A 19,926-nucleotide genomic window follows, 5' to 3' on the forward strand; every position below is an offset into this window, starting at 1 on the left:
TATTTATTTATTTTTGTGGGGGGGGGGTCATGGGGCTTGAGGTTGGCTTGGGCACTATCCCTGAGCTCTTCAGCTCAAGGCTACCACCCTACCTTTGAGCCAAAACCCCACTTACTGTTTTCTAGAGGTTAATTGGAGATGAGTCTCAGGTCCTTTTGTGCCAGGGCTGGCTTTGAACCTTGATCTTCAGATCTCAGCCTCCTGAGTAGCTAGGATTACAGGCGTGAGCCATTTCACCCAGCCTCTAATGCCTGTTTTTACCTACTGAGAGACTTTGTTTTTATTTTACTCCTAAATGCTGAAAATTTTCATACCTTTGCCACAATGTAGAATGGCAAAATCTCAGGTCAAAGCTTGGACTACAAGATCACTGAGACTTCAAAATGGTATCAGCACTCCCTAAGTCCACAAAGCAAGAATCAAAATGTCCTAGCTCTCCCATCCATGGAAGAGCTCTTCGGGCTGACACTAATTCTGATTTGTAGTTTGAGCCTGGAAATTTCTTCTCTCCATCATGCCCTCTTCTTGCTTACCACGGGCACTCAAGTTTTGTCCCTCTACTGGACGCAATCTCCTTTCCTGCTTGATTTCCTCTAGGATCTTCTCATGCAGGGTTCTCTGCTTTTGGGGCAATGGGCGAAGCTGTCTCTCTGAGACCTGCAAAGAAGATGGTGTTGCAGGTAAGTAGAGGAGACGACATGGGCCCATTTTGGAGGAGGGAGATGCTATAATAGGAATTGCTAGGATTAGCTCTCCAGAGGTCTCAGGAGCCTCTGTGTTTCTAGTGTGGGATGGAAGTGACAAATTATTTTAGGAGGAAGGAGACCCAAGACCAAAAAGCTCTGTGCTTAGGCTACCAGTAAACCACCTGGTACAATCTGCCTCTGGAAGGCAAATATGTGCTGTAAGACACTTCCTAGGCTGGCTACAGAAGAGCACCTGGTTCCAGAATTCCTTGAAGGGGAGGGGCAGAGCCAATACCTGCTTTAGTGGAGGCCGGGAGCGGATGAAGTCCAGGATAAGCTCATGTGCATCCTTCTTCACTCTGGGAGGGATATCCCCATCCACCTACCAAGGAAATGGTGAGGCAATGTAAGAGCTGGCCAGCCTAAGAGCTTTCAAGAGCTGCCTGTTCATGCTGGAGTGACTGGAAGGGTCTCGAACAGCCTTGAACGGAGCCTGGTTTTCATCTACATCCTCTGCCTCATGGCTATTACTCCCTGGGACCCAGCTGCCTTTTGGACAGTAGACAGATAGATGGGCCACACGCAGGGATAGCTGCATCATCCAGTGCCTATTGACACTCCAAATACAGCTGCCTGAGCTTCCTGCACCTCAGATTATTCATGAAATGGGGTTGATAATGCATATCTCACCGTGTTGTAAGAATGAAATGAACCTGCTCATTTAAAATTCTAGGAGTGATGCCAGTATACATAAATATACTGTATTAAATGGAAAAATGTGGTTGCTGGCTTTTTCTTCTTGTGGTACTGGGAGTGGAACATGGGGTTTTATTTCTGCTAAGTGAGCATTCTACCGCTTGAGTTCCACTCTAGCTCTGGTTCTTAGGGTCCCTTCATAATAGAGCCATATTGATCCTTTGAAATCTTCCCCTTCCTCTTTCCCTGCCCTTGTCACATTGTGAACCTAGCACAAACTTGAACTGTGGGAATGGGAGCTATGCCTGCCTCAGTCTGCAGATCAGTACTGGACTCGGCCCCCTAGCAAAAGAACAACGCTCAGGGCTGCTGGCGGAGGGAGAAGCAGGGATGCCTGGCCAACTCACCATGACCTTGCGCAGTTTGTAGTTCCTGGCACGAATGTCCTGCATCAACATTTCAAAAGGGGTGAGCTGGAATTCAGTGGGCAGAGGGTTGAACTCTTGTTCCTGCACCTTTTTCAGCTTTACCCCATGTCGCAGCTCCCGCATAAGCTGGACCCACAGCCGAGCCTGACTCCAAGGAGACAAAAAGGACCACAGTCATGGCATTTCCCACAACTCCCCACACAGGCCTTTGGGGATGAGCTGTGCTCTTCTGTATCCTCCATCAGAAGAGACCAATATCTTACCCAATCCGTATGTCTCAAGTTGTCAAGCTCAGCCAGTGGTTTTTCCATCTGTGACTCATCTTCCCCCAGCTTCTGCAACATCTGGAAGCATATGTCTGGTTAGCTCAGGGAAGGTAGGAGACTGGCAGACATAAGGCATTACCCTGACTAGCAGGGAGCACATCCTTACCATCCAGCTACCACCCAAATGACTAAAGGAGGCATTTAGTTATGGTGGCCCAGCTGTGGAGCTTGGGAAGATCTGAGGAAACCATCACTTTGGAACCACACAAGGCTCTTGTCTTTCATTGTTCTTGCCAGACTCTCATGAGCAGGGACTGGTGAGAGCCTAGAGCTCACGTGGTACCTTCTCCTATTTGATTCACATGCTAGGGAGGTGCCATGTCTCTCACAGGTGGCAGAGACAGATGTGGAAGCCCCATCTATGGAGAGTTCTTTGCTATCCAGATCTCAGTTCACACAGCACCTCCTTAGAGACCCCTGGTTGGAGCTAGAGTCTGCCCATTCTCCTGGGGCATGTGTGCTGCTTTCCAATGTGTTACCTAGGCTAGGGGTCCCAAGAGACCCAGACTCTTGTAGACTGCATCTGTTCACTCAGTGTTGCTTTACTTGAGTCTGTGATAGCACAATGTAGAACATGGTAGGCCATGGATTGACTGGATTGTAGGGGGGTGGGTGACAGAATGATTTATAGCATCAAATTCTGGGAGACAGTTACAGCTGTGAGCTTTGAAAAGTAAAGGAAGTGCCCACATGGTAAGGGCCTAGGAAATGTGTCAGGGACTATTAGATGAAAAGAAACTATCCTTGTTGCCTTTGTTGCCCTGGATTTTGGTGGCAGCCTAGAACTTCTGGTCTCACTGATTCCCCACCCTGGGGAAGCAACTATCACCCCACCACCCCCTGACAGGACCCAACTGGTTGTCCTGGCTTTCACACAGCTACTTGCTAAACTGCTTGGAGATGCTATAGAAAATGCTGCCAACTTGGAGCAGTGCAAGGTTTGTGACCCAAGCAATAGTCCTCATGTGGGGCCTGGCCAGCTTGTGGGGCAAAGGGCACAGAGGGTGGCTCTCTGGTTCCACCCAGTAGAGTTATGCCTGTGCCTAAGCAGGCCACTTCTATCAAAATATTAGCTCAGATCAGCCTAGATATGCCCTGACTCCAGGTACCCTTCTCACTGTACCCTCTACCACCAATTCCTGGAACTTCTCCTGAGTCAAGCTTAAAAGTGAAAGCTATATACTCCTGTTAAAATAAGTGATTAGAAAAAGAATTGATCTGAGCAAGAGTACACAGACTGAATTCAGAGAACAAAAACATGCAGACCATCTGCTAACTGTGGAGAACATCAGAAGAGTATCTCTAAGATGACAAGGAAAAGCTAGGAGGAAAAACAGGGATGGACCATTGATATTCCCAATGGATGGGAGGCCTTTCAATCTTGTATATGCTGGTTATAGACTGTGCTGTGGGGAGGGAAGGGGAGGCATTGGTTCAAGGTGTGTCCCTGGCTCCATCAGTCAGATATCCTCAAAAGCCTTCCCTAAGCAACAAGGGGTCAGGAATCTGGCCATAATACTCCTAGGTTAGAGGAAAAGGAAGACAGTACTAGAGGGTCAAAGTAGAATTAGGGACTTCAAGTTTAAACACACCTTTGCAAGATGGGGTATAGCTCAGTTGTAGAGCTCTTGCCCAGCATGTGTAAGGCACTGATTTGATTCCCAATGCCACATGGTTTGTTTTGTTTTTGGTTATAGGACTTGAACTCTGGGCCTAGTCATTGTCCCTGAGCTCTTTAGCTCAAGGCTATCACCCTACCCCTTGAGCCACAGTGCCACTTCTGGTTTTCTAGTGGTTAATTGGAGATTTTAGTGCCTGAGCTTGCTTTGAACCACGATCCTCAAATCTCAGCCTCCTGAGTAGCTAGGATTACAGGTGTGAGCCACCGCGCCCAGTTTAAAACAATTTTTTTTTTGAAAACCAAAAATCAGGGGCCAGTTTAGTCTAGTGGTAGAGTGCTTGCCTAGCATGCACGAAGACCCAGGTTCAATGTTCAATCCCTCCATACTACATACATAGAAAAAGCCAGAACTGGGGCCGGGAGCATAGCAGAATGCACTGCACTGCTTCCACCAGTTGGATGGCCTGGGGATGGACCCTGCCCCCGCTCCCAGGCCCTCTGGCACAAAAGGCCCTTCCCCACAGTATCCTCTTTCTTATTTGGCCCACCTTGGCACTGCCCACATCCCCTGCTCACCTCTTTGGCCTCCCGGACCCGGGATAAGAAGGCTCGAAGCTCCAGCGTCTCCACAAACAGTGCACGGCACACTGCCTGGTAGTGGGCTTGTGCACCTCGGGGGTCTGTCAGGCGCACTGTGCATAGCCGCATGGCTTGGGTGAAGGTACGTACAGCACGGGGACCCCCTTCAGACTCCTCTTCCTCCTCAGGACCCCCGTAGCCTTCATCCATAGCCCCACAGTTGCTGTCCTCACAGTCGCTGTTGGCCATGAGGTCAATGAGCTGCTCCAGCTGAGGGCTAAGCTCGCGCTCCTCACTCTCATCCAGCCCCCAGTCCAGCGCACGGTAGATGGCAAAGCCCAAGGACTGCACCATCTGTGAAACAGCAATACAGCTCAGTCACAAGGGCAGGGTATAAGTGTCACAGGGTCACCAAGGCTGACAGCTGCTGGTCAAGTCAGCCTCAGGAACAGAGCTGCTGCTAGACTTATCCAGGCTGGGAGGGGAGGAGAGACTGTAGGACAGTTTGTAAGAGTGACCTGGATAGAGTCAACTGTAAGCCAGGAGGTACACCAGAACACAGACAACTATTAAGTTTGTTTCCCAAACTGCACAGTTACTTTGGAATAAAGCGTACTAGATTCTTACTAGGTACCTACCCTACCTGGTGATTCACCACCCTCTCTTCCAGGAATTAAAAAAATAGTCCATAAAAGGAGGGCAAATAGAGAGAGTGAATGTGATTAGTTATAATGGGAATATTTTACTTAGACATATGAAAACAGAACAATTCTGAAACCTGGTGAAACTGTTTTAAGATGGGGAGCTGAAAGCAAGAACCAATGGTTCATGCCTGTGGAGGCTGAAGATTCCAGTTTGAAGCTGGGGCAGAAAAGTCTATGAGACTTTTATCTCAAGTAATAGAACACCAGGCTTGAGCCAAAAAAGCTAAAGGATAGCATCCAACCTCAGTATCAGAACAAAAACAAAGGGTGCCTATATGGATGGAGACAGCAGAATTTATCGGTCAGAGCTGGTTATTTGTTCATTTATTTATTTTTGCCAGTCCTGGTGTTTGACCTCAGGGCCTACGCACTGTCCCTGAGCTTTCTCAAGGCTAGTGCTCTACCACGAGCCACAGCACCACTTCCAGCTTTTTCTGTGTATGTGGTACTAAGGAATCAAACCCAGGACTTCATGAATGCTAGGCAAGCACTCTGCCAGATGCCCAGCCCCCCAAAATTTATTTTTATTAAGTAGTTGTACAAAGGAGTTGCAATTCCAGAAGACCTCCCAGTTTTGTTTTGTTTTGTTGCTAGTACTGGGACTTGAACTCAGAGCCTAGGCACTGTCTTTGATCACTTTAGCTCATGGTTAGTGCTCTACCACTTGAGCCACAGCACCACTTCTGGCCTTTTCTTTTTCTTTCTTTCTTTCTTTCTTTTTTTGGTCAGCCCTGGGCCTTGAACTCAGGGGCTGAGAACTATTCTTTCTCAAGGTTAGCACTCTACCACTTGAGCCATAGCACCACTTCCAGCTTTTTCCTATGTATGTGGTACTGAGGAATTGAACTGGGTCTTAGTGCATGCTAGGTAAGCACATTACCACTAGGCCAAACTCCCAACCCTTTTCTGTTTTTTTCTGTATATGTGGTACTGAGGAATCGATCCCAGAGCTTCGTGCATGCTAGGCAAGAGCTCAACCACTATGCCATGCTCCCAGCCCCACCTCACAGACTTTTAAGGTACTTAAAAGAAATAATTAGTGCTAGCTGCCAGTGGCTCACATCTGTAATCTGGCTACTCCTTAGGCTAGAGATCTGAGGATTGTGGTTCGAAGCCAGCCTGGGCAGGAAAGTTCATGAGACTTTTATCTCCAATTAACTACCAGGAAACTGGAAGTCGTGTTGTGGTTCAAAGTGGTAAAGCACTAGCCTTGAGCAGAAAAGGCTCGGGAATAGTACCCAGGACCTGAGTTCAAATCCCATGGCCAACTGAAAAAAAATTGAGCTAGGCACAGTAGAATACGCCTGTAATCCTAGCTACTCAGGAGGCTGAGATCTGAGGATCAAGGTTCAAAGCCAGCCCAGGCACAAAAGGATCTGAGACTCTGATCTCTAGTTAACCTTTAGAAAATGGGAAGTGGGGCTTGGGTCAAGGGTAGGGTATTAGCCTTGAGCTGAAGAGCTCAGGGATAGCGCCCAGGCCAAGTTCAAGCCCCAAGCTCCGCGCCACCCCCCAAAAAATGTTGAGTAGGTCTCTGCTCCTGTTTCCTGGGGGATGAGACTCTCAAGTTAATGTATGGACCTCTGAGAAAATAGTCCACACTGGCACTCTCATTCAAAGTGCATATGCATAAATATATATGTCTTCTCTCTTTTTGGTACTGGGGATTGAACCCAGGACATTGCACTTGCTAGGTGAGCACTTTGCCACTGAACTATATCCCAGCCCTCAAAGTATTTTTTTTAAAATACATTGTGTGTGTGTGTGTGTGTGTGTGTGTGTGTGTGTGTGTGTGTATGAAGACATAACCTTGGACCAGTAGGTGGAAGGGAAAGAATCCCAGGAAGACATAGTGTTGGTGGGGCTTGAGTTGTGAGTTAGTGGATTCCTGGGCATTGGTCATTGGCTCGTTTCCTGTTCATCCCTGAAATCCACTCTAGGTCTGCACTCTGTGCCCTGCTGTCTTCCTCTGCAGCAGGATAGTAAGGCAAAAGCATTGAGTCCATGGGTACAACGAGTGACAATCTTACCACCCAGATGGGTTCCTTGCTCAGCTGTCCTCTGTGAATGGTTTCCTTAGACTTTATACATTTGCTGATTTACATCAGACAAAACAGGTTAAATTTTCATAGTATCAAGTAAGTAATCTTTAAAATTGTTTTTGAATACCTGGGCTTCTGAACTGGCCGGCACCACCACCATGGTTGTGAGTTCTGCAAGAGAAGATAGTGAGTCAAGGTCATGCTGGCAGCCATAAGACCCTGATAGACAGGGCTGTTAAACTCCTTCCCCCCAGCTCCATTTTTCCTGGGAACACATAGCATACTTCAAAAAAAAAAAAAAAACACAAGAAAGTTCACAATGGGGTAATCCAGCTGGTCGCCTGGACAGAAACTGAGCTCATGCTGGGCAGGACTCCAGGTATAGGGTCAGGAGTGACAGTGTCTCTGCCCTCAAAGGTGCAAGATCCCTTGGTAAAGATAGTCTCCAGTCCTCTATGGTGACTGCTTAAGGGCAACTGTCAGGGCTGGAGAGCAGCCAACCTGGTCAAGTAATGGTGGGCACAAAAGGATGCTCTTTGGGAGCCAGAGGAGGGAGCAGCTCTCATTAATCATGTCTTTCAGGGAGACACCATCTGAAACGAGATTGCCTAGAACAAAGGCCATGAACCCTCATCATAGCTCATAGGCTGAATAAACGCAGTTCAGGTGGCAACCCCTCTACCTCAGGCTTTCCCTAGGCTGATAGTACCTTGTTCAGAGACAGCATTACCAGGTTAAAGGTCAAGTAGAAGCCAGACTTTATATTTTATTTACTAAACATTGTGCTAAGTGAAACAGATAGTTTTTGTACTGATCCTGGCACTTGAACTCAGCCTGAGCTCTGTCCCAAAGCTTTTTTTTTTTTTTTTTTTGCCAGTCCTGGGCTTGAGCTCAGGGCCTGAGCACTGTCCTTGGACTTTCTCAAGGCTAGAGCTCTACCACTTGAGCCTCAGCACCACTTTGGCCTTTTCTATGTATGTGGTACCAAGGAACGGAACCCAGGTCTTTGTGCATACTAGGCAAGCACTCTACCACTAGGCCAAACTCCCGGCCCCCCCAAGCTTTTTTTTTTTTTTTTTTTCCACAAAGCTTGTGTTCTACTACTTGAGCCACAGCTCCACTTACAGCTTCTTCGGTGATCAAGTGGAGATGAGAATCTCATAGACTTCCCTGTCTGGAATGGCTTTGAACTATGCTCCTTAGATCTTAACCTCCAGAGCAGGTAAGATTTCAGGCATGAGCAACCAATTGTTATTTTTACAAGAGTTCTCTCACTATAATCCAGGAGGCAGGTAGCTTCGGCATCCATTTCACAGATGAGGAGATGTGTACTTTTGCGCTCTAAGACATTACAGCTAGTAAATGATGGTGGCAGAGTGAGGCAGCTTGAAAACCTCAGCACTTCTACTAATACCTTCTAGGGTGCCAAGAGTGAGCTGCGGAAACCCACTCACTTGCACAACCGTCTTGAATTATGCATGCAGGTAGAACTGTGCTAGTCCATGAACTTCAAATACCTTAAGTTCTTTCTGGAATGAGGTGAGATATAAAAACATGAACCATGAAATTGTTTTCTAAGTGAACCTGCTAACTCCACAAATATTTTCAAAATGCATCAAGAATCAGGAAGATTGCCAAAGATAAATGTGAGGTCCATTAAAATAATGGCAAACAATCTATTCCCTAACACCAGTAAAGTACTGAAAAGGTGACTGGAAAGCAGCACTGTTAGGGGATTTGTGTCCCCAGCCCCTGTATGGCATTTGACTGGGTCCAGGAAGTAGGAATGTGGGAGAAACCAGAGGCAAAACAAAGGGGCTTTCTGGAAGAGGCCAGTGCCTGAGTCACTCTGAACATCAGGAAGGCAATGCAGGGCAGGTCAAAAGGCCAGCACCTAGGTTCTGCCACATTTTTGGCAGATTGAGCATGTCGTGTGTGTGTGTGTGTGTGTGTGTGTGTGTGTGTGGTGGGGGAGTCATGAGGCTTGAATTTGGCTGGTTGCTGTCCCTGAGTTCTTCAGCTCAAGGCTACCACTCTACCCTTGAGTCAACTTCCACTTCCCATTTTCTAGAGGTTAATTGGAGATAAGAGTCTGGGGTCCTTTGGTATCCAGGCTGGCTTTGAACCTTGATCCTCAGATCTCAGCCTCCGGAGTAGTTAGGATGACAGGCATGAGTCACGGTACCTGCCTGGCTAAGCATGTCCGTTCTATGGTCTTGGATGCTAAGCAGCTTTTTTTTTTGGGGGGGGGGTGTCAGTCAAGGGTCCTGAACTCCCAGCCTAGGCATTGTCCCTGAGCTCTTCACTCAAGGCTACTGCCTACCCCTGAGCCACAACACCACTTCCCTTATCTCAAGATCTTTAATCTCAATGCCTAAACAGGCCACATGTTAACAACAACAACAATAAAAGTTTTACCAAAATGCATCTATGTCATAGACTTGGGGAAGTACTGTTTTTTTGTTGTTTGTTTGTATTTTTTGCTTTTTGCTTTTATGCTCAAGGCATAAGGCTAGAGTTCTACCACTTTTGCCATGCTTTTACTTCCAGCTTTTTGCTGGTTAATTGGAGATTAAAGAATCTCAAGGATGGGGCCAGGAATTTGGCCTAGTGGTAAAGTGCTTGCCTAGCATACACAAAGACTGGGGTTGGATTCTTCAGTACCACATACATAGAAAAAGCAGGAAGTGGTCTGTGGCTTAAATGGTAGAGCTCTAGCCTTGAGAAAGACCAAGGACAGTGCTCAGGCCCTGAGTTTAAGCCCTGGTACTGGCAGGAGGAAAAAAAAGAAAGAATTTGAAGGATTTGTCTGCCTGGACTGGCTCTGAACAGTCCTCAGATTTCAGTCTCCTGAGTAACTAGGATTATAGATGTGAGTCACCATCACCCGGCATAGATGGACGCCTAAAGAACATGGAGTCATGTGATGGTGTAAGGGGGACAATCAGTACCTCCTGCCCTTGAATACCTCTAGGTTTGGAGTCAGGGCATGGCTGTGCAAGTCCAAGGCAGGAGGCTGGGAATGTGGCTTGGTGGTAGAGAGCTTGCCTAGTATGCACGATTCCTCAGTACCACAGAAACAGAAAAAGCTAGAGAAAAATCTGGTGCTCTGGCTCAAGTGATAGAGTGCTAGCTTTGAGCAAAAGAGGCTCAGATCCAGGCCCGAGTTCAAGCCCCAGGACTGGCCAAAAAAAAAAAAAAAAAAAAAAAAAAGGTCCATAGTAGGATTGCCTAGCACTTGGGAGGCAAGTACAGGACAACATGGAATAATGAGACCTTGTCTCAACACTCTCCCCACAAACAAAACCGAAAACACACCACCCAAGGTATTCTTGGTACTGATTTGATACAAGGTCCCCAGTGAAGAGAAAAGCAGAAAGTACTCTTGCGTTCAGGAAGGCATACACCTGTCTACATACTGGCATGTGCAGGAAATGTTCATGCTACTGTCTGTCCACAAAGGAGACTGGGTGGCAAAGGACTCTACAGTCCTCTTTCCTTTATATCTGAATTGAGTCATGTGGATGTTCTAGTGAAGAAATAGATTTGGGTGAGCAAACATCCAGCACATACGTCATCTTGTAGGTCAAGGTATAGCCTGGGAAAGCTACATGGGAGGCGGGGGGAGAGGGGGAATCAACAAACTGTAGAGCCAAACTGCCCAGGATGGCTTTGAACAACTTACCCAGTTTGCCTAAGCAGCTTCTGTTTTCTTAAGAAAGGGATATCCTACCACAAAGGTGACTCTAAGGGTTAAATAAAAACAGACCTAGTGCTTGGCATTCAGTAAGCTACCCATAAATGCTTATTCCAATTATCAAGAAATGAATTATAAAAGAAAAAGCACTAACCTTCAGAAGCTGACCAAAGAGGGAGACACACTCAAAGGAAGAAACAGGAGTCAGAGTCCTGTGTTTGCTTAGCTAACAGAGCTCTTTGGCGCAAAGGGACCCAGGTACTTCCCCTCCTCCACCTCCTCCTTTCAAGACCAGCAGCTTGATCTTAGTTCCAGGCACTCACACCATATACATGAGGCTCTTAGGACACAGGCCCACATCTGGAGGAGACCCAAGACTACCCCAAAACTCCAACTACAAGTATCAGTGTTCTCTGCATCCACACAGGGGGACCAGGGAGATCCTGTTTCTGTGCTACTGCTATACTTCCTCATCCAGCCTCTAGTGACATCACACCGGCCCCACCTGATAGGCAGCTTAGAGTTGACAAGATGATATTCCAACGGAGTTTTCACCCTTGCTCCATTATACACCGAGCTATTACCCTAATCTATGAGTCCTGGAGAGAGTGAAGAACCTGCCCAAGCTCAAATTCAAACTTGGGCTAGCTCAACTCCAGGCTGAACCAATGATACAACTTGTCCCCCTCGCTGACTATTCCAGTCTCCTGAAGATGGCACCAGTCACCTGGCACTGAAACTGTTCAAGTGAAAGTTAGAGGAGCAGTTAGTGCTGTGGTGTGTGGAATCCAAACACAGCAAACCAGCAGCATTGGTCCTGCTGAAAACTTGTCAGATAGATCAGAATTACTTTAGATCTGTGGGTTGGGACACTCAGGAGGTGGGAAACAGAAACTCACCAGGACTCTGACACCCACCCAGGCATGGGTGGAGTAACACTACAATTCTGGAGTTTGCATGATAATCTGAGTCCCTGGGCAGCTTTGGTACAAGACTCATCCGGAGCTGTGAACAAATGAACTGAACCGGGACCCTGGGCAGCTCTTCTGATATGGTGGGCAGTAAAGGTTACCAATGCAGAGAGTCATCAGAGAGCACACTTAGGGTTCATATATTTTATTATATATAAATTTTAAGAAATAAATAGGAGGCTGGGGTAAGGCTCATGGGTATAGTATTTGCTGAGCACTGGGTTCCATCCCCAGTGCTGCAAGAAAGAAAAATACTAAACTCAAGTTAATAACACACATGCTTAGTATTTAGGGAAAGTTGACTGCCATTTATAATTTCCTTGAAATGCATCAAAAATAAGCAAGGGAGGGAGGGAAGGAAAAGAAGGGTAAGAGAGGTGTAACACTATGCTAAGGATGGAATCCTCCAATCTTTCCCCTCTGTGGTTGGCAGGACAGTAGCCCCAGTGTTGCCTAAGTTGTAATCTCAAAGTCTGTGGATATTATAATGTGTAGAAAGGGAATCTGAGATAGCAGGTGAAGTAGGACTGCTGGATGAAGCTAATCTGAGGTAGGGATTATTGCAGATGCCTAATGCCTTAAACTAGAAAATTATTATTTTCTAGTTTTTTTTTTTGTTTTCTTTCTTTCTTCTCATTACTGGGGTTTGATCGCACGGCCTGGGCACTATCCCTTAGCTTTTCACTCAAGATTAGCACTCTACCACTTGAGCCACAGCTTCAGTTTCAGCTTTCTGGTGGTTAACTGGAGATACAAGTCTTATAGATCTCTCTTGCCTGGGCTAGGTTTGAATTTCAATCTTTAGATCTCAGCCTCCTGAGTGTTATTGATATGAGCCAACAGGGCTTAACACATAACTTAACATTGTTTTAAGTCAAGCAAGTTTGTAGAAATCTGTTAACAAAGGAAATCCACATGCTTTTCTTTTGAGCTGTTCTCACTCTCCTCTTGCTCCCCAGTTCCTTGGAGAAACCGCCAAGTCCAAGGAGCTAGAATATATCATTCATTTGGAATTTCCAAGAAGCTTTCCCCCCTTAGTTATACCTCCACCTCATATAGAGAACTGCCTCTGAGAAGTTGATGACCATACACATTTGCTTAAATAGGACCAAACTGTCTGAAAGGCCAAGGAGATGCTGGATGTTCCCCCACAATTCCAGCATCCCTGTTACTGAATTAGACAGTCCTTCCTGTTTTATGGGCCATAGAAACTACTCTATGTGGGTGTCAGCAGGTAAGTGTGGCAAGATACAGGGTCCCATGGACTTTATCAGATGCTGAATCTTACAGGGGACATGAAACCCCTTAGTCTGTTCAAGTATTTTCCCCAAAGCACAATACAGATCTTGCCAACCAACAGTTAGCCAGGAGCCAGCTAGGGCAGGCACGTGGGCTACATGTATCCTGGAGTCTTCTGGGACAGTCACCTTGAGCCGACAATGTCACAGAAAAAGAAATACACTTGAGCCAGGCAGCTCATGCCTATAATCCTAGCTACCCAGTAGGCTGGAATCTGAGGGTTACAATTCTAAGTCAGCCCAGGCATGAAAGTGGGGGACTCTTATCCCCAACTAACCACCAGAAAACTGCAAGTGCACTGTGGCTCAAGAGGTAGAGCGCTAGCCTTGAACTGAAGAGCTCAGGGACAGGGACAGGGGCCAGGCCCAGAGTTCAAGCCCCATGAGCCACAAAAAAGAAAGAAAGAAAGAAAGAAGGAAAGAAAGAAAGAAAGGGAAAGAAAGAAGAAAAGAACACACTTGACTTGCCTTCCTGTGACGTAAGCCTTGCTCAGAGGTGAAACTAAGTGGGGAAAGCACTGGCTAGGGGATGTTTGCTCCTCCTGTCCCTTGGGGCTGCATGTGTGTGTATGATCTGGGATTTCCTGTGTACCCTGGATGCAGCTTTCTTCACTGAAACTGTAATGTTCACTGGTTTGGAACTTGTATACCTGTGGCTGCATCTAGAAGTCAGAGAGCATACCTAGGGGTATGTTTGAGGCCACAGAGGCAGGTGCCATCATCACCGCCTTGTAGGCAACTTTGGAAGACACTTTTCCTTTGCCATCTACAGTGTTCTCATCTATAGTAGGGAACTTGAAGGAGGAATAGACCCACACTGCCTAGACTTATAGAATTTAATGCTGATCTCTCCACCATGACTAGAGGATGCTTCTCAATATTCACTGGCACATGTATGTACACAACTATTTTTTCATTTATTAGTGATGTGCAAACAGAGATGTTAGTTATGTAAGTCAAGTAATTACTACATTCCTTTTCTTTCTTTCTTTCTTTCTTTCTTTCTTCCTTTCCTTCTCCTTCCTTCCTTCCTTCCTTCCTTCCTTCCTTCCTTCCTTCCTTCCTTCCTTCCTTTCTTCGTCGTGTAGGGCTCAAACTCAGGGCCTGGGTGCTGTACCTGAGTTTTTTTTTCATCAAGGCTAGTGCTCTACCACTTTGAACCACAGTGCCACCAGTGCCACTGACTGGTGGTTAATTGGACATAAGGGTCTCAAGAACTTTCCTGCCTGGGCTGGCTTCAAAACCATGATCCTCTCAGATCTCAGCCCCTTGACTAGCTAGAATTACAGGTATGAGCCACCAGTGCCCAACAAGTAATGAGTACATTTCTTTTTTAGACAGTATTACTCCTTGCCTTGCTCTCTTCCAATTTTTCTCTCCTATCCCCATCCACAAAGCATATAGTTCACGTTCAACAGAGTATCTAGTTGAGTATCACGGTTGTATTTGTTCACCCTTTGTCCCTCAATTTCTGTGCCCCCTTACCCTTCTAAAGACAGATAAACAAACAAGACAAAAAGAAAACAAAAACAAGAAAGGAAAATAACCTTTTTTTTTCTATTTCCTGGAGTTCATTTCAGTAAGTATTATTTTACATGGTCAAAAGCATATAGGCATTGTGCCTTTGTGTTCCTCCCTGAGTATCCTCCTTTGTCTCACTACACAGCTATTAAAAAAAAAAAAACCAAGCAAACAACAACAAAAAACAAGGGCAAGCTAAACAGGTATCCTTGACTACTGGTGGAGCTAGGGGGCTCCCTCAGCTAAGAGGCAGGATATAGCTTCTTCACCTTAGTGGTCCAGCATCCTCAAAAGCTAAGGACCCATTTCAGCTCCCAAGAGGGCTGCACAAGAGCAGGAAACACAGTGAATGCCCAAAGTGCATAGGACAGATGCCCAGTTCACACACGTGCAGTAACAGTAATACTGAAAAAATGCAGCCACACCCCTGTGCTTCCTAGACAGAGCTATGGCTTCCTTATGAACACTCCCTTGTCCCTACTGCACCCCGGACATCTGCTGCAATTGCTCTGTGGTCTGCCAGAGCCTGCTCTTAAGCATTAATGAAGATAAAGAATAAAAAGATATTATAAGGGCCAGGAGTTTGGCCTAGTGGTAGAGTGCTTGCCTAGCATGCACGAAGACCCGGGTTCGATTCCCGGTACCACATACGTAGCAAAAAGCCAGAAGTGGTGCTGAGGCTCAAGTGGTAGAGTCCTAGCCTTGAGAAAATCCAGGGACAGTGCTCAGGCCCTGAGCCCAAGTTACAGACCTGTGAACACCAGGGTCCAGTTCTAGACTACCTTTAATGCTGATCATATTGGCAATTCAGGTCTGTAACACAAGAGAACTGGAAGGCCCTGTGAATCAGGGTGGAAAACTGCCCTTGGATGCTTAACACGGAGCTGCAGGGTAGGTGGGAGGGGTGGTGTGTGGTGCAGCTAGCCTTAGACATGTAGGCATAAAAGGGCAACAAAAAAAGATTAGGAAGCTTCTTCCAGTCATCTTTCTTCCTCTTAACTTGGGAAGAAGAAATACCTCTTATATGTTAATATTTTTAATTTGCTCTAATAGTTTTAGTTGTTGACTTTATTTACATTTATTTATTTTTATTATTTTTTTTCTTTGGTTGCTCATGGGACTTGAACTCTGGGCCTGAGCATTGTCCCTGAGCTCTTTGGCTCAAGGCTACCACCCTATCCCTTGAGCCACAGCGCCACTTCCAGTTTTCTAGAGGTTAAGAAGAGTCTCAGATCCTTTTGTGCCTGGGCTGGCTTTGAACCTTGATCCTCAGATCACAGTCTCCTGAGTAGCTAGGATTACAGACATGAGCCAAAGCCCCTGGCTTTTTCTATTTATTACTTTCTGCCTAGATTCACTGGTGCTTTGCATAAGGATGGATACAAGGGGCCCAATGCCCAATGCAGCAGATTAAGAAATTCAATTGCCATCAAAACCAGACTATAATGCTGAAAAATGAAGTGTGCATGCTTCCTTGACTGCTATTTACAGGAAGAAACCACATGTATCTGTTAGTGAATTCATTGCTCTCTAGTACCAAAAACATGCTAGGCTAGCCACCTTCAGTCCTAAGTTTCAGCTGATTTACTAAGGACATCAATATGTTCAGGTACTTAAACTTTTCTTAATTCTACAGAGGCAGAAAGTCTCTGTAGTCCCAGCCCTTGAGAGGCAGAACAGAAGGATCACTACAGCCCAGGAGACTAGACTGGAGATAGTAACTCCATCTCAAAACACTAAATCCTCCCAGAAAGAAAGATAGAAAGAAAGAGGGAAGGAAGGAAATCTCACTGTTTTTTTTTGGTCAGTCATGGGGCTTGAACTCTGGGCTTAGGTGTTGTCCCTGAGCTCTTCAGCTCAAGGCTACTGCCCTACCCCTGGGCCTGGGTGTTGTTCCTGACCTCTTCAGCTCAAGGATATCTCCCTACTCCTTGAGCCACCACCCTATTTCCCAGTTTTCTTGTGATCAATTGGAGATAAGAGTTTGGTGTTCTTTAGTGCCTGGACTAGATTTGAACCCTGATCCTCAGACCTCAGCCTCTCAAGTAGCTAGGATGACAGGCAATCCTCAGACCTCAGCCTCTCAAGTAGCTAGGATTGCAGGTGTGAGCCACCATGGCTAGGATTACAGGTGTGAGCTACGCTCGCTCGCCCTGCATAAATCTCACTTTTGTGAGACTTATTTATGAATAGAAGCCAAAGGTCATGTTGAATATAAAGTGAAATTGGACTCTGTCAACATAGAGTGCTCTGCCTAAGCTTTGAACCCCACCCTCCATCCAGGAAGTGCTGCTGGAAGGATTGAAGCAGGATATAGCTGAGGAAACAAGGAAAATTAAATTTAAAAAATACTCAAAGAACCAGATTTAGACACTAAAACCAGGAAATAAAAAATTTAAAAATAAAACCAATAAGCTCCTCTCTCACATCTATTTGTAGATGTTAAATTATAAGAATAGTAGACACAGGACCGGGAGTTTGGCCTAGTGGTTAAAGTGCTTGCCTAGCATGCATGAAGACCCAGGTTCAATTCCTCGGTACCACATACATAGAAAAAAGCTGGAAGTGGTGCTGAGGCTCGAGTGGTAGAGCTCTAGCCTTGAGAAAGTCCAAGGACAGTACTCAGGCCCTGAGCTGAAGCCCAGGATTGGCAAAAAAAAAAAAAAAAAAGAATAGTAGACACAGAGGGCCAGAGGGCTATCCACACCTGCCTTCTCCTTTGAAAAGTTGCGAATTCATTACATCAGGTTAAGAATGGAAAGAATGGCTTGGTTGGCAAAAGGAAGTCTGTTGTCCTGGTGTTCTAGGGAGGCCTAGATGTCTTCTCTATGTTTTAGAATAGTAAATGCACCCATTGTACCTACTCCAAACTATTGTCTAAGATTTAGGGTATATTCTCCCAGCCCAGAAAACATAAAAGCCACAGATAAGAATCACAAGTTTCTCTATCTTTTTTTTTTTGATCGTGGGATTTGAACTCTGGGCTTGGGCACTGTCCCTGAGCTCCTCAGCTCAAGGCTAATGCTCTATCACTTTGAGCCACAGCACTACTTCTGGATTTCCAGTGGTTAATTGGAGATTAGAGTCTCATGGACTTTTCTGCCCAGGCTGACTTCAAATCAGGATTCTAAGATCTCAGCCTCCTGAGTAGCTAGGATTACAGGTGTGAGCCACTGGTGCCTGGTGTCTCTCTTCTTCATCCTGTTGTACTAAATAAGTCCTGTTAGAACTTGCACCTTGCAAGGGTTTGGTAGCTCATGCCTATCATCCTAGCTACTCAAGGGGCTGAGATTTTAGGATCATGGTTTGAAGCCAGCCTGAGCAGTAAAGTCGCTATGCACATTGCACACACAAAGCCAGATGTAGAGGTGTGGCTCAAATGGTAGGGTGTCATCCTTGAGTGGAAAAAGCTAAGTAAGAGCTTAAAGCCCTGGGTTCAAGCCCAGTACCAACACAAACATACTAATAAAATAAAATAAAAAACCTTCTAAGCCAGGCACCAGTGGCCCACACCTGTAATCCTAGCTACTCAGGAGGCTGAGATCCGAGACTCACCGTTCAAAGCCAGTCCAGGCACAAAAATCTGTGGGACTCTGATCTCCAATTAACCACCAGAAAATCAGAAGTAGTGCTGTGTGGTAGAGCATTAGCTCTGAGCTCAAGAACTCAGGGACAGTACCCAGGCCCAAAGTTCAAGCCCCATGACTGACCCCCCCAAAAAAGACAAAAAAAAAAAAAAAACACCCTTCTACCTACGAGACTCTCTTTGCTTGAAGTGTTTCGCATGTGGCTCTCAAGTTCTTTAAGTTTAAGTAGAAACTGGGAACCTGAGGGAATCTCCCCCACTCTCCGTAACTCTTTGGTGACACACTGACCAGGAAGGAAAAAGAAGGGAGGTACAGCCCTGGGGAACGAGGTAACTTGCTGAGCATGGCCCTCTTTAATGTTTAGGAAGAAGCCAACAAGAACGTCAGCCCCGGGCTGGGGAGAGAGCGCGCACTCCTGGACCCGGAGCTCCTGGACCGGGAACTCCTGGACCGGGAGCTCCTGGCCCGGGAACGCGGCAGACCTCGGCCCAAGCCTCTGCCTGGCTCTGCCTTTCCGTGTGCAGTGTCCCGGGACTGGAGGGAGGCGCACAGCCTTCCTGTGCGGTCCCCCTCGGGGCTCCCTGCTCCCCGGCAGCCCTGGGGAGGAAGGGTCGGGGGAAGCGCGGCACGGGACCCCACCCCTGGACGAGGGCGTTCGAGACCTTGCAGGAGCTCCACCGTCGGCTCCCAGGGACGGCTGATTGCGGTCGGGGCCAGCAGGCGGATCCCCGGGCCTCCCAGGCGCTCCCTGCCTCACGCCCCCCGAGGGAGGCTCGCTCGCGCTCTCCACACGGGGCGGGGAGCGGGGACACGAGCGGGGACCCGAGGGCCTTCTCCGAGACCTGTCCCCGCTCCCCGCTCCCCGTCGGGGCGCCGCCGCTCGAGCTCGCACCGCGAGGACCCGCAAGGTGCGGGGTGCGGAGCTCAACCCGGAAGCCTGCGGAGCGGACCCTCGGGAGGAGCGCAGCCTCCCCGGGGCGGCCCCGGGGGTCGGGAGGGGCTTCCGGGCCCAACCGACGGTGCGGGAGAGGAGGCCTCGGGACCCGGCGGCGGCGGCGGGGGCGGCGGCCGAGGCCCTGCGCCCCGGACGCCCTCAGGCCGCCCCCCCCGCTGCGAAGCCGCACGGAGCGAGCCCGCCCGCCGCCCGCCCGCCGCCCGCCGCCTCACCTGGCTCCCGCCGCCCGCCGCCCGCCGCCCGCCGCCCGCCGCCTCACCCGGCTCCCGCCGCGCGCCGACCGAGCCGTCCCTGCGCAGGAGGAGGTCCGCCGTGTCCCGGATGCGGCGCCCGCCGGCCGGCGCGCCCCGCAGCCCGCGGCAGGCCTGGAAGCACACGGCCCAGGCCTGCTCCTCGTTGATGGGCTGCTCGTAGACCTTCAGCACCTCCTCCAGGGACAGCTCCCAGGGCTCCGGCCGCGCCGCGCCCGCCGCGCGCTCCGGGGCCGCCGCGCCGCCGCTGCCCGCCCGGGCCATGGCCGCCCATCATCGCCGCCCGCGGCTCTCCATGCCCGCGGGGCGCCGCGCCGCCGAGCCGGCCGAGCGGAGCCGAGCCGCGCGGGGCGGGGCGGGGCGGGGCGGGCGGCCCGCGCGCCCTCGCCGCTTTGTCACGCGGGGAGGCCCCGCCCCGAGCCGAGCCGGAGCCGGGCGGGCGCGCGGGGAGGCGCGGCGGGCGGGGCCGGAGGCCGCGGGGACCGGCCGCGGGGAGGCTGGCGCTCCGCGCTGGGTGAGGCGCCCGGGCCCGCGGCGCGGGGCAGAGCGGGAGGTGCCGGGCCG

The 19,926-nt window shown here is 48.5% G+C and overlaps 1 protein-coding gene across 1 annotated transcript in view; it reads right to left on the bottom strand.

The window, feature by feature from the left end:
• Positions 1-19,651, bottom strand: part of Spire2 (spire type actin nucleation factor 2) — a 30,941-nt gene extending 11,290 nt beyond the window's left edge. Inside the window, exons 1-7 of the mRNA XM_090357081.1 lie at positions 19,371-19,651; positions 7,210-7,253; positions 4,334-4,690; positions 2,074-2,154; positions 1,790-1,954; positions 982-1,068; positions 534-657 (exon numbers count right to left, since the gene is read on the bottom strand). Coding sequence (XP_090213207.1) covers positions 534-657; positions 982-1,068; positions 1,790-1,954; positions 2,074-2,154; positions 4,334-4,690; positions 7,210-7,253; positions 19,371-19,626 — 1,114 coding nt within the window. The 5' untranslated portion in view covers positions 19,627-19,651. The remainder of the gene's footprint in view (positions 1-533; positions 658-981; positions 1,069-1,789; positions 1,955-2,073; positions 2,155-4,333; positions 4,691-7,209; positions 7,254-19,370) is intronic.
• Between the last annotated feature and the right edge of the window lie 275 nt (positions 19,652-19,926).

This window comes from Megascapheus bottae, chromosome 24, assembly GCF_031878675.1.
Source record: "Megascapheus bottae isolate mThoBot1 chromosome 24, mThoBot2.hap1, whole genome shotgun sequence".
NCBI lineage: Eukaryota > Metazoa > Chordata > Mammalia > Rodentia > Geomyidae > Megascapheus > Megascapheus bottae.